Genomic DNA, 18433 nt, shown 5'->3' with positions numbered 1-18433 from the left:
TTCGGAAGGATTGGAGCATAACCTGCGGCGAGCGTGGCAATCACGCAGGTGTAACAAACTGCACCAGTGTGATTCTTGTTTTCCTTGAAGAGTTTCTTATACTTGAAGTTGAGGAGCAAAAGACATTGCTAACCCGTTGACCTTAACCTTTACCACAGAAGTACTTGCAAGGAGAGTATTTAGTATTAGTATTTTAATCTGTTCTGGCAGGAGAGTACACCAGCGCACAGAGTTTCGTCCTAGTAGACCTGGCAGGTGAGTGGACCAGATGGAAGCCATTGAAGTACTGTGTTGTGGTTAAAAATCTTGAAGTAAAAGTTGAAGAACCACTAAAATGTTTTTGTGGATTAATGCACAATCATCCTGACAAATTAATAACTTTGAAGAATGGATTGTGTGAACTGCTGCAGAAATATTTAATATTGTCAAACAAGGGATTTTGTGAACTGGTGCAAAAAATATCCTGATAAAGACCTTTTTGTTGAAACCAATGAAGTAAGCAAGTATTCGATGCTGATGAAAAGAAGTTGTTTCAAGATCTTTGTCGCAAGTTAAAAGAGGAAAACCTTGTAGCACACTTGTGAACTATTGCTTGAATACAAGTTGGAACTTTGTGTTATCAATTTGAACAAAAAGAGAACTGAAATGGAACTTTGTTAGGAGACAGGATTTCCTTTACCTTTTTGGAACTGCTGAACAAAATCCTGCTTTAATCTGGGTAAGGGGAATTCACCCAGATTAGAAGGAGAAACTGTTGTTATGATCTGAATTTAACTATTACGTTGTTGCAATTGAACTGCCACATATTACCTTGTTAAGTTGGTGTATGTTTAAGTATGAGGGACAGAACCCTTTTTAATTAGTGTTTTATTTAGTTTATTTTAGCCTGGGAAATCCTCACCTGGGTAGGTATAGTAAGGCGTTTATCCAACCTTTTGAGTTAATAAAATGACGTCTTTTGAAAAACCTTCACAAAGTTGCCCGCCTCACATTTCTGACCCCTCACACTTCTGAGTCCTTTGTGCCTCCCTCAGCCCGCTCTGACCTTCTTGCTTAGTCGCCATTGTGCTAGCCGTCTTCATCGTGGGTGGCCTGGAAGAGGGCCATATTGGTCCTGGATCATGTGGTCACGCCTTTGGCACCTCCTGACACTTGGAACCGAATCTCAGTACTGAGCCGAAGCGTAGCCGGACCCCTTCCTGACATCTGAAGAGTCCTTTGCAACTGCACCTCCTGGGCTTTCCTCGAAGCAGTCTTCAGTCTAGGCTTCTTCCCTGGATCCTGTTAACCCCACTTTATTGCTGATCCTGCTCCTCCCCAGGGTCACTTAGTCAGGTTGCAGTGTGTCTTATGTTCCCCCTGACCATGACTATCTTTGAACAAAACTTAGTCAAACTCTTAAAACTCTTTTGGATGACAATAATAACCATTTGCCAGGAAACTATCACTGACTTTCACTCTCTTACCCCTTTCTAAAGTAGTTACAATCACACTAATCTGCATAATCAATTTGGATTTGTTGGAGATCCTATACTGTTTTTTTTAGTAAATTTTGACATTTCAACTACTTGACTGCCGTTGTACAGGCACTGTATAAAACACGTATCTTCACTTCTACATGTCCTATAAATTAGATAGTGTTGTACTGTGGGTATTCTCAATGTTCTCTTAGAAGTTGTGTGGGTCTGTATGTGGACTCTTTTTCCTGTTTTTATGATAGTGTGCCTACATCTTAGCCCTTACCTGTAAAATGCCTTTACATCGTGTTCATTTATTAAATGGTATATTTTCATTACGTGTATTGGTGGACAGTGCTTACTAGTGTTCTTGTGAATTAAGGAACTGCACCTCATGACCAACCTGCTCCCTTCCTATGAGTGAAGCCTGTCATGTTACGAAGGTTAGGGTCAGGTCTAACTGTGGTAACGCTGCCTAGCACTACAGGTTGGTTTTTGCAAAGCCCCCACTAGAGGACACTGGATATATCTGCCTAACAAGGCCATGTTGATGAAGTGTTCCAAGATTATATAGGATAAACATATTGAAGGTTAGAATGTGCAGTTAATTGACTTTGTGTAGAGTTCTGGGGTTCTAGAACACCGCATAACTAACCTATCTTGAGCTAGTGGCATGTGCTGCAGAAGTAGATGATTCTGTAAGAAAGAGCATTGCATACTGCATTTCCCTGCACGCTACATGGCGAAAAAAAGCATCTGGGGCTGTAACAACAGTTTTATTTTTTTAAATGTTGACTAGAGAGGGTGTATTGAACCAGAAGGTTTGGCGTAACACAGGATGTTCACACCTTCATTAAGTGAGTGATCTTGTCTACAGTAAGCAAAATGGCAATAGCAACACCTACGTAAGATTAAGTTGTTTTAAAAAGATTTGTTTTCTGCCTCTATGTGCCTTTTTCACTGTTTTTCTGTTTGATTCTACTAGGCCACACACACTGGGTACTTTGCATCGCCTGGTCTCCGGATGGCAAGAAGCTGGCCTCGGGATGTAAAAACAGTCAGGTATGTGCCTGCCAAATGATTTATGGATGTTTCTGAGCTGCACTTTGACTCCTGTTAGTGTGTCTCGCCACAGGAGAAGAAATACTCTTCTCACTTTCTGCTTAAAGTGATGTGTTAATTTATTTCATTTTGTATTGTGCTGGTCAGATAGCTCGAAATCATTGTTCACTGTGCAGGACTATGGTTTGAATCCCACCAGAACCGACTCCCCCTTTCACACTTCTACGATTGCTAAATAGAATAAGAATTGCGCCTGTCATTCGCAGTGCAATGAAACAGCCAGAACTGCAGTGCAGGTTCCTATATAAGTAAATACAATACACATTGCTTGTTTCTGAGATTGTTCTTCTAGGACCCAAATGGTTGACTTTTATTATTCCCTGGTTATTTTAGCACTTGATTACAACTTTCAAATTTTAGAATTGCTTTGGGCTGCCAACAGAGTGGTGTGACATGGTCATATGCGAGGTGCTGAGGGATGAAAAGTGTGGGGCACTGGGGGCTGCGGACTGCTCCATGGTGGATGCCTTGGATGCAGTACACTGGGTATTCGCTAGGGCCATATTCCGATCCCCAGTCTCATGAGTAAAATGACCCAGTATGGCCTAAGACTCCCAAAAGGTAAAGAGGGCCAGGGGGGCCCAAACTGTCTTAAGCAAACCATTGTGGTCTCAAACATATCTGGGGTACTTATCTATGAAGTTCAGAGAAGAGGGGCTTGAAGAGTAGAAAAGATGCAGCTCGTCAAATTTTAATCATGGAACTCCCCATACTAGCATTGCTGATAGTCTGGGTACGCACACAATAAGAGCTTGGTACGTGAACAGTGCTAACAAGTGTAACCCTCTCCGGACTGGAGGAGCTTGCGCATGTGCTACAGAGTCAGAAAACCACACCACAAAATGGGTGGAATTCCAAAAGTCTGTAGGGGGATTACTCTAGGGAAAAGCAGCATTTATTTCCAAAATGGCGATCAGTGAGTAGGCAACATTGGTGTGCAGAACTGCAGTGCAGTCTTCCACACCATTAAGCAGACATGAGAGATGTGTAACTAAAGTGATTCCGTCACAGGACCTGCTCACAAACCACCCACAGCTGTCCCATATCATGTATTTCCTGTACCAATCATCCACCCTGATAGCGTCTAAAAGGGGGGGGGCAGCTAGGGCAAGTTTTAGGAGACATATTTTGGTTGCAGCAGAGAGGCAAGCAGAGTTTTATGAAGTGGAGTGAGAACAGAGAGGTTTGCAGAGAAGAAATAGGGGGAGAGGAGGAGCATCAGCAGTTAGGCTGAGGATATAGGGCAAAGAAAAGAGGAAAGAATCAAGAGGTTTGAGAGCAAGGACGAGGACATTTAGGAGAAATAAGAGGGGAAGGGACGAGTGGGCAAAGAGGGAGCCAGAGAAAGGGTGTGTGTACCATTGGGGGAAGGAGGACAGGGCCTTAGGAAAGGCTGAGTAGCCTAGGGACCATCTGCTGAAGCTATACCTGATGCCTTGCCACCATCAAACCACCTAGGGGTGCAGGGGGGGGGGTGCCGTGTACCCGAGTCCCGGAGGTACAATGCAAGAGTCGGGTGATCGCTCCACCATCTTTGAAGGACAATGACAAAGATTCAAGTAAGAAGTGATTGGGTCACTCTCAAAACAGTTACTCAGTCTTGCGGTTTTAATCACTTGATGTTAATGTTAAAGGACATTTGTACTGCGCACTGTCACCACCGGAGTGGTCCCCTGGCGCTCTGGCGGCTCTGAAAGAGGGAGGGGGGTGGGGGTTGAGTTAGTGGGAATAGGTTGGAAAAGTGCAAGAGAGCAGTGATTTGCTGTTGGCAGCCTCAGCCAGGTGGGTCCGTTGGCTGGGCTTGGGGTGTTTTGCGATCGGTAGTCGTCGTGTGCTGTTGTGCGAGTGTATGTGCGGTGTGTTTTGTTGTTGCAGTGTAGTGAAGTTTGTGCGGATTGCTGCGTTTTAGGCTTGTGGTTGTGTTTGGTTAGAGTTTGAGCTGTGTAAGCAGAGGGGTGAAATTGTTAGTGGATTGGTTAGTTGGCCTTTCTGTCCTTGCAGTTATGTCTAGGTGTGATGCTTGCTATCATTTATTATTCCACCTGGGTGTGTGGTGCTTGTTAATTCAAAATTTTGTCTATATGTAAGGAGGCTAGTGATCATGATTCCATCCGGGTGTTGCCCTTGTCATCATTACGGTTTCATCTAAGTGTGGCATGTGCTAACATTCACAAACCTGTATAGATGTGACGCAAGCGTGGTACATGCTAACATTTTTATTTCTATCTTGATGGCAGATGTGTTCTAAGAGAAGTAAGGAATGATAAAGTTATACTGCTCATTGCAATTTTTCTACTCTCACTGGTGATGCTTGTGCAACCCTAACCCTTTTTTTGTGTGAATCTAATTGTTAGCAGCGACATCATTTGGGGGTTGCCAGGAGTCGCACCTGCGACCCCTGAGGTGTCCCTTGCTACCCTTGGAGAAAAAAAAAGATTTTTGTTTTTGAAAATTGAAGCTCTTGGGCTGTGGCCAGTGCCATGTGGCTCTTTATTTCTGGGGTGCGTGGCTTTCTTGTTCAGGCCTCTTTAAAAAAATCAAGGACTTTGAGCAGTGTTAGAGAGAATTTTAATTTCTGTGCTACTTCCTGTGCTACCTCCCACCTTAGAAACGCCCAGCTCTTTTGCTGGACTTAGGACTTTTTAATTTTAACTCATGAGTGAGTGTGACCTTTTTCTCTCTCCCTCCTGTGTTTTTTCCCTGAATAGGACGTTCTGTTTTCACTCTTTTGAGTCTGACAAACTCGATAGGCATCTGTTTTTTGTATAGTGACACACAACACCGTCAGTGCAGTGTCACTGAGAAATCCTTTGGATTTCTCTTAAGGTTTAAATATCTTTTCTGGGGTGAACTATTGTTCCCAAGAATAGTAAGGTGACATTGATCTTACTTACCTTTCTACTTTGTGGGTCCAGCACCACACCATCTTATGTGGAGTGCTGGGGGGTTACCTAGTAGCCTCTAATCCTACTTTCTCATGTAACATGTATTGTTACCCTCACTACTTTAAATGGCTGGTGGCAATGGTTTACTTTTTACTACCAGTGTGCATTTTTACTGCAGGCTGAACCCTCAGGCAAAATGGCCCCTGTCTTCCTTTTCGCCATTTTCTGTTTGTGAGGTCTTTCTTGGCTTTTACTCTGTGTGTTGCGACAGGTTTGAGCCCTTTGGGTGTTTTGCATTAGGCGCGCTTCAGTCCTGAAGCCCGCCCCTTGCGCCAGTGTGTCTGGAAAAGCAGGAAGTGAGGGAGGGTCCCGAAACTCCCCTGTCCTTTGTCTCTAGGTGTGCCTGAACGAAATCAGTCCTGAGTGGCCGTCTGGCTGTCCGGGAAGGACAAGCCACCCTGCTGTGTGATTGACAGCCTAGAGCTGTGAATGAATGAGAATGAGCTTAAAAGGCAGGGTTCTTGGGACTACAGGCAGAGGCGACCACTGGAAGAAACATCTGAAGAAGAAATTGTGAAGAGAAGGCCGCTGAGACCTCCTAGACCTCGAAGTGCCCGGTGAAGCCCTGCTGCTGTGCTGACCTCTTTGTTTGCATTGACAGAAAAGCTCTGAACAGAACGACTTCTCCCTTTGGGGTGGTGGGACCAACTAGCCCCGAGACGAACTCCACTTTGGCCCAACCCCCGATTTGCTGTGCCTCTCCAGTGCTGCAGAAGCCCAATGACAGGTGTTGAGTGTCCATAAATAACCGAGTGCAACGTCTTCTGTGGAACAAATCCGTCCAAAAGCTCCAGGCGCCTCCTAAGTACACTACAGTTCCAGGAAATCTCCATCCAGAGTCCCCTCACCAGATTCCAGAACTGAAGGAGCAAGGAAAGTCCAACCAGGGATATTCGTTCTGCGTCAGTGCTGTTTGCGAGGCGCTGAAACCTCAAAGAGCCGCTGACTGGAAGAAAATCCATAGCTGCCGAAGTCTTGTCCCCACAACTGAGGCTCAGGAACAAGGGTCTGCTTGCCTATAGCAAGACTGAATCCAGCTGGACCACTTTCTTCAAACCAGAGGTAATTTGGGTGCTTGGGGTACTTACCTTACTGCTATAAGTCGTGTTTTCTCACTTGAGAAGTGCATTGGCTTACCTTTTGAGTTGATATCAACTCCCCTTGCACAGGCTCAACAGCTTGTGTTCCTACAGTGAGTTTCTTGAACTTTCTGACTTGTGAAAGACTTTTATCCCAGAAGTGCATCAAAACTATCGACTTAGTCCAATTGACTTTGGCTGTCCTGACTCCTTAAAGGCACCCTTCGCACCCTTCCTAATCTATTGATCTTGGCATTGCTTGTCCCTTCATAGGTTGTAATTTGTTGAACACTATTGTATTCACCAACTTTATTGACTTTGTAAAGTGATTCCAAAGTTGCTTGACTGTTGCAAACAATTGCCTTTTTAAAGAATGCTTAACTAAACTAAAGAATGCTTAGCTAAAACTTGATGTGTAAATAAAGAAATATATTTGTAAATGAGTCTAAGTGTTACTTGGTTACTTGTATTGACTGATTTCATCTGTACAGACCTAAAGCTCACATTTACCCCCCTTGAGATAAGTCTGGCTGTTCAGTCACCCTTCCAACTTTTGTAGTATAGACCTATACCAAAAGGTGGGTGTAGTGATTAGGTTTCTTTGTTGCTTGTGCAGAATGAGTAGAATGCTGAGTGAGTGACACAGAATCTTGGTTGTGAGAACGTTCATGTATGATTCAAGGGTTCTATGTTGGTCAGTTGAGAGATGTAAGAGATGTAAGCCTACCTGGGAGATGTAAGCCTACCTGGGAGGATGCAGGTGTATGTTGCCCTGAACCCAGATATATTTGACCTTATATGATTATCACAATGCACTGGAACTTAATTAAAGAAGTTACTGGAACTTCACCTGAGGTCAGAGTCATTTGTGGGGAACCCGAACTCTACATTATCCCCACAGATAATGTAGATTCTGATGTTTGTTAATCTGCTTAGAATCACATGCTGTGCATAGTCCGACATCCAGTGGTCACTGCGGAGTATTGCATTTTGTTTTTCGTAGTCGAAAAGGGGACATCGACAAGGCGTGTCTGTAACACTATCCCTATAGTGACGTGCATTGTACCCATAATCCCTGACGCGTCGAGGTACCTCAGATTGTTTTTTCCGCCCAGAGATTGGTCGCCTTAACGAGGAGCTCATTCGATAGAAATTGCAAAACATTTACTCGACCCTGTGGTCGTTATTTATTATACATTACATTAGATCCCTCCTTCGACGGGGAAGCTGTTTCACCGCCGAGTAAGAACTTTCGACGGAGGAGATCCTTCGGCGCTGCCCAACACGTGGCCCGGCTTCGCCGGCCTAAGACAGTAGGGCGAGTGGGGGTCGTGGGACATTTCTTCTACTTCTAAGAATGCCTTTCTCTTTCACCCCCCTTTCCTTTGGGGTCATTATCACTGTTAATTGTATCCTCAGCTATGGAGAGGACTCCGTTTAGATTTTGCCCACGCTGTAAGGGCAAATTCACATGGAAAGATGAGCACAAGCAGTGTAACCGTTGCTTACCCCGCGACCACAACGAGGAAGGCTGTGTAATCTTCTACGCCCAAAAACTTTAAAGGACCACAGGGTCAAGAGGTGGGCAGCCTATGCTATGTCTAGAGCTGATTCCTCACCCGCCGCCGCCGCTGAGTGTGATGAGGACAGTGATAACCCGAGCGCCGTTTCGGAAGTTGTAGACCTCTCTAAGGAGCGTACCCGCTCCTCAGCATCTGTCCCCAGCCCCGACAAGTTCGGCTCACGCCCTACTTATGGGGATGAACACCCCGGTGACACTGACAAACACAGAAAACATAAACACACAACCCACGGCACTTCTTCGTCGAAGACTAAGAAAGCCCTAGCGCAAACGGAGACACCGGGCGCATCGGCGCCTTCCACCAACCGTAAGGGTTGCAAGCCCTCCCCGCCACCGCAGAAGTGACTAGCGACTGGGCTACCTGCAGACAAGGGCGCTACCACCAAAACGCCAGGCGACGCGCCTCGTAAGAGTGCGACTGTCGCCGAAAGAGACTCGCACCGCCCACCACGACGCCAGATGAACCCTCGACGGAGAAATTAATAGTCGATAGATTGGCTAGTATAGTTTCCACTGATGGCCAGAGACGGACAGCGAGTGATACGCCGAGGCCTGCTCACAAGGCCAGAGAGACGCTGAGAATGCTGGAAGGGAGGCAGGAACCACTCCCGCCATCGAAGGAAGGCCCAAGCCTACGAGAAGTTTTCTCAGAAGGCGAAGGGACTTTATCCTCGACGTTATGGGACAGATCTAGACGGCTACAGGTAGAGGAGCCTCCTTTTTCGCCTCCTGACCATTCTGGGTTACCACATTGGACATTTGAGAGATTTCAACCATGTATGGACAAGCTGGATAGATTTATGTCCACTCCTGAACATAAAACACTCAAGAGGCCAAGGGGAGGTACTTCATTAGGACCCCAGGGCTAAATATCCTAGACTATTTGACCCCCTCAAATGGAGACTAATACTTATGACCTCACCGAAGAAGACTCTCACTTCCAAGAGGATGAGGAGTTCTTAAATATTGGAGACCAACAGAACCTCGAAGAAGAAGGTTTTGAGGAAAACCCTGACATTTTCGAAGACCCAGATGAAGGTGGCTCACAGCCTTGCCAGTCCCCAACAGTGTCTACAGACCCTGAGATCCTGAACCTTTCCTCTCCTCAGACCACACCGGTCAGGAACCCGTCACCTATAGATGACCAACCCACTTTCAACGCGCTACTACGGAAAGCAGCAGCACACTTTGAAATTGAGACTAGGGAAATTACTCCCGATAATGATTTTGTAGAAAAAATCATTAAGGAAAAACCTCCCACTAGCCAGACCATTCCCGTCAACGCCTCAGTTAAGAGACAAATCATCCCATCGCTGTCTACACCTGCATTGGTTAGAGGGGTCAACCAGAGAATTGAAAAACTGTTTACTCCCTCTCCTTCGGACCCATTATACATTAAGGGTCACTCAATACCAGATTCCTTGGTGGTAACTACCACAAGGAAAAGGGCAGGGGTTCCGCTATCAACTAGCGAAGCACCCCCGAACAAGAAAGGAAAGAAACTCTGCACCCTGGGTAAGAGAATTACAGCCTCGGCAGCTTTTTCCTCCAGAATTGCCAATAATACCTTACTGGCAAGTTATGCTGATGTCCAATGGGGAAAGTTACGGCAAGACCTCAAGGAAGTCCCTGAGCCCTTAAGAACTCGATTGTTAACCACTGTAACAAAAGGAACTCTGGTTACCTAGAGCATCATAAAAAACACACTTGATGCTGTAGAAACGGCTGGCCGTTCTTTAGTCCAGGGGATACTTCTGAAGCGTCATGTCTGGCTACGCAACTCAGATTTTAAGCCAGAAACCCAGGCGTCACTCATTAATAAACCAATAGAGGATTCTAACCTCTTTGGGAAAGCGGTAGATGATGCACTGGAGACCGCAAAGAAGGATTTCAACACCCTAAAGACTTTAGACCAAATCTCAAGGCCTCCCAATACGCGAGGATTCGGCAACAAATGCTTTTTTCGGGGACAACGTCAACAACAGCAACAACAGCAGTACACTGCAGGCAACTGGTCCTCTACTCAGGGAACCAGTGGCCAATACACTCAAAGAGGACAACGCTGTGGCAAGGGTAGAGGTCAGGGCCCCACTCCCAGAGGTTCCCCGGCTACCAACACCAAATGACCCGAAGGTTCGGGTCCCTTCCCATGCATCGCCGGTCGCGGGCGGGTTGACATCTTTCCTACCAGCATGGGAGGGAATAACATCAGACCGCTGGGTATTGTCAACTATAGCCCGCGGTTACTGCATAGAATTTAGTCGGTCCCCCATGTACAGACCCCCAAGGGGACGCCGCCTATCACCAGAGCACCTTGCCATCCTTCTTCAAGAAGTGGAACTGCTGCTACTAAAAGGAGCCATAGAGGCTGTGCCTCTATCACAGGTAACCGAAGGTATTTATTCAGTGTACTTCCTTGTATCCAAAAAGGACTTAACCATGCGCCCAGCGAACAAATTTGTCAAACATCAAAAATTTTGCATGGTGACCTTACAGGAAGTAATCCCCCTGCTTTCACAGGAGAGTACATGACAACACTGGACATGAAAGATGCATACTTTCATATTTTAATGTTGCCAGCGCACAGAAAATACCTCAGGTTCATGATAGAGGGCGAACACTACCAGTTCAGAGTGCTACCCTTCGGCATAGCGTCAGAACCGAGGGTATTCACGAAAGTACTGGCAGTGGCAGCGGCCCACCTGCGCATGTTGTCCATGCCAGTATACCCTTACGTCGACGACTGGCTCATAACAGGGGATTCTTACGAGACATGCTTCTCAAATACCCAAAAGACTGTAGACCTTTTGTTCCAACTGGGCTTCTCCATCAACGAGAAGAAGTCCAGCCTAGACCCCAGCCAGATCAAACAATTCCTAGGGCCTCGTCTTCCCCTCCAAAGAGAGGGTCCAAAATATGCTGTTTCAGATCCCTCAATATGTGGCCGGTCGAGAGGTGACGGTACGCAAAGCAATGCGTTTGCTAGGAAGGATGGAGTCATGTATATATTTAGTACCTCACGCACGCCTGCGCATGCGCCCAATGCAAGAGTAGCTCAACAGCCAGTGGTGTCAGGCCAGCGGACAATGGGACGATCTAGTGGCGGTCTCGCAGGCCTTGGTTCTCTCGCTACGGTGGTGGTCGAAGGAAAACCTTGTAATAGGGAAACCAATCGCCACCCCTGCAGTCGAAGCCACTCTAACCACAGATGCATCCCGCACAGGATGGGGGGGCTCACTTATCCCATCAGACTTCACATGGAGTTTGGACTCCGAGTGTAGCGTCCAAACACATAAACTTGCTGGAACTGCTAGCAGTCTTCAAAGCACTGAAGGCTTTCCAGGCACACCTGCAAGGGAAAACAGTGATGGTCCTCACAGACAGCACCACAGCCATGTACTACCTGAACAAGCAAGGGGGCATGCACTCTCCAGGACTGTCCAAGCTGTCCCAGAACATCTGGAAGTGGGCTCTCAAACACAACATGTTCCTGTTGTCACAACATGTACCAGGGGAACTCAATCTGCTAGCAGACAAACTCAGTAGAGACTTCCCTCTGTCCGCAGAGTACGAATGGCGGTTACGAGAAGACATCGTCTTTGACGTTTTCACACAATGGTGATTCCCAGAAATAGATCTGTTCGAAACTCTGGAGAACTCCCAATGCCAAGGTTACGCCTTCAGGTACCCCCAGAACCGATCCAAGGGGAATGGTCTCTGGATAACATGGTCAGGGAAATTTGTTTACGCTTTTCCCCCCTGACTCCCCTTCTCAACAAAATGGTGCACAAGATGCACCAGGAACCAGACAACATGATACTAATGGCCCCTATGTGGGCCCGGCAGCCATGGTTGGCTCACCTGATGGAGATGTCTCTATCTCCACCGGTGAAACTACCCTGCCCGTACAACATGCTGTCACAGGACAGGGGCAAGACGTTACACCCATACCCACAGACCATGAACTTAGCAGCCTGGCTTCTGAGGTCATAGAATTTTGACATTTGCAGCTCCCTCAAAGATGCATGGACATTCTTAGGGAGGCTAGAAAACCTAACACTTGTTACTGCTATTCTAGCAAGTGGAAGAGATTTGTCATCTGGTGTAGAGGTAAGAGCATCAACCCCGTTGACTGCTCTCCCACACAGATTGTTCTTTACCTGACTCACTTATTAGACTCAGGATTGGTCTTTAATTCTATTAAAGTTCATCTAGCTGCACTTTCCGCATACACCACTTCTCAACACAAAGTGTCATGGTGGAAAGTCCCAGTTATTAAAGCCTTCATGGAGGGAGTAAAAAGGATACACCCTCCTATAGCTAACCGAGCTTCCGGATGGGACCTAAATGTGGTACTTACCAGGCTTATGGGCTCACCCTTTGAACCCATGCACAAAGCATCCCTTAAGAACCTCACTCTTAAAACTGCTTTCTTAATAGCTATCACCTCCATTAGGAGAGTGAGTGAACTACAAGCGCTCTCTATACTAGACCCCTTTGTAACAGTTCACAAGGATAAGGTGGTTCTAGGCACACATCCTAGGTTTGCACCAAAATGTATTTCTAAATTCCATGTCAACCAGTCAATAGAACTACCAACGTTCTTTCCAAACCCTTCAAATTTGGGAGAATGGAGCCTGCATACCCTGGATGTGTGCAGAGCTGTCCTGTTTTATATGGAAAGAACTAGACCTCTGAGAAAGACTAATCAGTTCTTTGTCTCGTTGGCAGCAGGAAGAGAAGGAGATGCAGTTTCAAAATCCACTATATCTAGATGGATTGTCCAATGCATCACTCTCTGTTTCTCTCTTGCTAAGAGAGAACTACCCTTCAAGCCGAGAGCACATTCTACTCGAGGCACTGGGGCTTCCATAGCATTCATTGCAAATGTCCCTCTTGAGTCCATTTGCAAAGCGGCAACCTGGAGTTCTGTACACACCTTTACGGTTTGGTGGAGTCTTCCTCATAGTACTGGCAAATGCCTACTAGCTCTCCGAAGCCTTCTGGCGTTCTTGCCACTAGCTTTTGCCTGCAATCTGCCTTTCCTTTGTTTTTTGAAAAGCTGCTACGTTCCTCAGCCACCACTCCAGCCTTGCGGTTCCTCGGTCAGCACCGAGGGACATATCGTTCTCCAGCCAGCATCCTTTCTTCAGCTGTTGTCGGTTAAATTTCCCGGCTTCAGGTAGGTTTGTGTGACAACTAGAGTGCGGCTTGTGCTCCGGGCCTCCATTGATCTGCATTATTTGGTTTCTCTTCCTCGTTACAGTACTTTCACACTTAGTAAAATAAAAGTCTGCTTCTGATAACTTGGATCAGGATTTGGTTCTTGGTGATCTTGAAGGGCAAGCCGGTCCTTGATGTCTTGTGTGCATAACCTGGGCAGATATTTTCAGTGTCCTTTGTGGGTTGGTCAGGGGAGGGATAACAGTAACCAGTAATCAGAATCTTCAAGAAACACAACATCAAATGCTACAACTATGCAGACGACACTCAAATCATCTACAAGATCGAAGACACCCAAGCCGATCATTCAAACTTAACCGACTGTCTAAAAGAAGTCTTCAACTGGATGAATGCCAACAACCTGAAAATCAATCCAGGAAAAACCGAAATCATGATCATATCCAAAGACCAAGAGAAGGAAACCGCCATCCCGTGGCCAACGGAAAGGGTATCTACACCATCACCATCTAAGGTAGTAAAAAATCTGGGAGTCCTGATGGACAACACCCTAACCTTAGAACCGCAAATAAACGCAACAGTCAAGAAATGCTTCTTCCTCCTCCACACGGCAAGAAAAATACTACCTTTCCTCTCCTTCACACACAAAACACTCACCATCGTCGGCCTCATCATGTCAAATATCGACTATGCAAACAGCCTCTACCTCGGTTTACCGGAATACCTACTGAAGAAGCTACAACGGATCCAAAACACTGCAGCCAGACTACTCCTCAAACTATCCAGAAGAGACCACATCACCCCGGCCCTAAAAACACTACACTGGCTCCCAGTAAAACAGCGTATCATCTTCAAAACATTGTGCATAACGCACAAGGCAATCAGCGGACAAGGAGCAGAATTCCTACAAAAAAAATAACAATCTACAAGCCAACGAGACCGCTCAGGTCAACCAACGGAATCCGACTGGAACAAAAACCTTACATCAAGAAGAAACTCGGAGGCACCGCTTTCTACCACTTAGCCGCGAAAACCTGGAACAACATCCCAAAAGTAATAAGGAACACCAAAGACCACCTTAAATTCAGAAAATTACTAAAAACCTGCCTCTTCAACACCGGAGACTAAAACCGAAACAACAATAAGACAAACGACTCATCAAAAAAGGACATCGACAAACCCCTAGAACCGACAGAAGTACCCTGGGCACCAGTAGGGCTGACGCTGGACACACAGGGGTCCACCCGCGAGACCCAGAGAAATGGATACAACTACTCCTGCCAACCCTTACCATCCCCCACCGCCCGTACAGCCACAACTAGGTTCCACGAGGCTGTGGAACGAACAAGATACCACCAATCACCACACAACCGGGTGTATGGACACTAGCAGCGGCGCTAGTCATGTGGAGGGGGTGAGGAGCATGCAAGGTTATTAAGGGAGCGGGCGGAGGGTACAGCTAGATCCTCTAACGGCCTCGAATGGAAAAACGGGCACGTACCTCCTGAGGCTCAGGGTGTACAAGCATCCCGTCGGGTAAGATTACACAAGCCCAACCGGTTCAGTCCAGGATAGAGATGACTAACGAATACCATTAACAATTTCCTTCTCTGCATACACCTCTCAAACTCCAAACCAAACACAACCACAAACCTCTAGCGCAGCAAACCGCACAAACTTCACTACACTGCAACAACAAAACAAAAAAACACATAGACTCGCACATCAGCACACGACGACTACCGGCCGCATACACCCCAGGCCCAGCCGACGGAACCACCGGGCTGAGGCTGCCAACAGCACATCACTGCAATCTTGCACTTTTCCAGCCTCCACCCACTGACCCATCCTCCCCCCCTCTTTCAGAGCCGCCAGAGCGCCAGGGGACCACTCCGGTGGTGATAGTGCACGGTACAAATGACCTTTAACATTAACAGTATGCCATTATGGCATGGGAAATGACAGGAGTATCCTGAAATAAGAAAGGGGGATACCATGTCTCGTCCGATGATGACATAACACCCCCCCCACACAAGGATCGCCTTCTCCCCCATGTGATCCACCCTCATATAGCCACCCCCCTTTCAGGATCAGGTATCGACTGCTGTCCCCTGGCAACATGGGGAGAGTCCACCACCGGGAGAGAAGTGGACGCATCAGATTCATCACAATAGTTAGATTGATATCGCCACACTATTTGTTCTGCTCTTTTGCTATGTACTGTTTTTTTTATAGCTCCGTTACAGCATTATGTTGAAAAGGGTTCAAATTGTTCTTGAGGCATGATTCATTGGGATTAATCTGTCCCACTCTTATTAAGGGTTCTGCAGTATACAGGTTTAATGTGTCCTGCTTTGGCAGTAGTTTTCCTTATTGAGATGTGGGACCCGATGGAAGATGAAGTAAGTAGCGAATGGAAGGTCAAAGTTGTTAGAGAGCTTATGGAAGGAAACAAAGGAGCAGATGGAAGAAGAGAGCAGAAGACTTTGGAAGGGGTACTGGAGAGCCTGTGATTTTGGAAGGGACGAGCAGGTGAAGGGCGAGAGCAGATTTCCTACTTTAACAAATTAAGTGAACCTGGGCAGATCACTTTATATCAGCAAAACCTAGTAAGGTGAACAGGCTATTTCCAGCCAAAGTCATACCCATAAACACCTTTTTAGGGTCCTCCTACACCCACACCCAGTGGAAGTTTCACCCCCTTGATAACAAACCTGGCCCACCAAGATAATCATTCCTGGAGCCGTGCCTATTCGCTAGGTTGTGTGGTTCCCTTGTCCTCCCCCTACCCCCTGTTAATTTACGTTGCGTGAGTATCTGAGACAGTCGGCCGACGTAAAGGCATTGGGGTGAGGAGAGTCCTAAATAACATGGACTGTTTTTTATCATGTACTATGGCCCTCTTTACAAGTACAGTGGTGCAGTAAAAAAACGGAAGTAACATGGCAGTAATTCCATTACCACCGTATTAGTGCACCTCCATACTACAAGTTTGATGGTGAGCTGAAGGATTTTCCTCTAGCAAAAATCTGGAGGGAAATCCACCACCTTACCCCCCAAAGTCGGCAGAATTACTGCTGCCGGTAATTCTGCTTTAATACCCATGAAGTGCTATGGATTCCAAAAAATTGCCACTTATACTGCCTTCCATCACTTGGATAAATCTGCGGGACCAAGTGGCAGTAACGGGCCCTATGTATTTTAAATACTGTGTATTTTGTGTGAAGTACATATTGGACCCGATAAAGGTCTATATGTGTGACATAATTAAAATTAAAGTGTATATTTTTCTGCATATCTGTGTGGTGTATTTTTTATGGATATGTGTGTGTTGACTAATTGTATCCTTTGTGCCAGCCTTCTACCCCTACCTGAGATTTAAGCCTTGTCAGGTCACCTACCTGTAAGAGAGGTTTGCTTTCACTTTTTGTCAGGTGTGCAAGCCCTGCTTTTAGCTCTGTAGTTGTGGATCCCTCAATAGAGGGTTTTTTCAAAAAATTGCCTTCACAGTAAGGGTTGTAGTTTTGTACATTTGTAATAAAGAATGGGTAGAAGTGCTGTGATCACCGCGATGAAAGCTTTCTGTCAGATGGTGGTGTGGAATATATTTATGGGTCAACAATGAAAGTAGGGAGTTCAGTCCCCCCACCCTCAATCAAATGTGGCACACTAATATATCTATTTTTCTGAGGCTTGTGGATCTGCTTAGATCACATGTTATGCATAGGTCGACATCTAGTGGTAGCCACAGATTATTACATTTTTTGTTTTCGAAACTCAAAAAGGGATGTCGAAAGGGCGTGCCAGTAATACTATCCCTAGTGTGACGTCCACTGTACCCATGGCCTTTCACGTGTTGAGATCCCTCAGATTTTCTTTCCGCCATTATAGTCGGACGCAATTTCGGAGTTCCTTCTTCTGGCTAACGCCATTACTTATACAAAGTTTAAAGTTAGACTTTCTTTCTGTCCTTTCGACAACTGTGCTCCGCAAAGTCTCCTATGGTGGCTTTCTAGGACAAGACCATTCGTCGACCACAACGACCCGTCTCCACCAACTTTGCCTGCAGCCTACCTAGGCCCCAACAGACCTCTGCCCTATACAATAGGGAAAGTGGGGGGAGGTCATAATCTATTTCACAGAGAATGCCTATTCCCATATACTTCTTTTCATTCCGCCAAGCTGCCATCTTTCCATACTATGGAAAACACATTATTTAAATTCTGTCCTTCCTGTAACGGTACGTTTCCCTGAATGGATTCACATAGAGTGTGTAACCTTTGACTCCCTAGGGATCACTCCAAAAAACAGTGCAAGTCCTGCAGACTTTTTCATCCAAAAACTTGAAAGGACCGGAAAACTAAACGCTGGGCCCACCACGCCATGCCAACGCCATGGACATTGAGGGAGCGTCCAGCGATGGCAGCATCAGGGTCCTACGTGACGCCTAAGGCCATCGGGACCTGATGGAGTCCCGCGTGCGAGCCCCCGACTCCAACAGGCAGGCCGTCGGTTCTGCTACAGAGACGACACCCGGCAGCTCAGACACTCCCACTGCACATCACACTAAACACATCTCCCATGGCCGACAGTCGACTGCGTCATCAACCGATAAACCACACATGGTGTCGAAGGGGAGGTCCGAAAAATCCCTGTCCTCTCGGCCATCGTGTTCGCGATCACCACATGGCAGGCCCCCAAAATGGACGACAAAGTTAATTTCCGACATTGCAAGCAAATTGGGAAAGTCCTCAGGTTCTGTCAAACATGCGTCAAAAGACGCGTCGACGGCCCCTGCTAAAAATTCAAAAATGAGTGAACTCATTAAAAAACACATCTCTGAAACCCTCTTCAAGGCAAAGCCCCTACCCTCAAAATCACAGGGTTCAAAGGATGAGCAATACTCTGCCCCTAGGGATACCTTTCAGAGGCAATGCTCGACAAATAGCCCCCTGCTTCAGAGCCTTTGCCTGCCCCTGCTCCCATAGTGTTACCAAGCTCCTCCCAATGGACCCCTGAGCAGTTTGATAGGGTTATGAGAAGAATGTCTAGTTTTGTTGATTTTCT

At 46.5% G+C, this 18433-nt stretch overlaps 1 protein-coding gene across 1 annotated transcript in view; it reads left to right on the top strand.

Moving 5' to 3' along the window:
• NLE1 (notchless homolog 1) overlaps positions 1–18433 on the top strand; it is a 300266-nt gene that overhangs the window by 139714 nt on the left and 142119 nt on the right. The window contains exon 5 of the mRNA XM_069615187.1: positions 2443–2519. Within this exon, the coding sequence (XP_069471288.1) occupies positions 2443–2519 (77 nt within the window). The remainder of the gene's footprint in view (positions 1–2442; positions 2520–18433) is intronic.

Source organism: Ambystoma mexicanum, chromosome 9 (genome assembly GCF_040938575.1).
Source record: "Ambystoma mexicanum isolate Mex_15411 chromosome 9, UKY_AmexF1_1, whole genome shotgun sequence".
In the NCBI taxonomy this organism is placed as follows: Eukaryota; Metazoa; Chordata; class Amphibia; order Caudata; family Ambystomatidae; genus Ambystoma; species Ambystoma mexicanum.
Note: the sequence above shows the minus strand (reverse complement) of the source record. Positions and strands in the feature narration are given on the sequence as shown.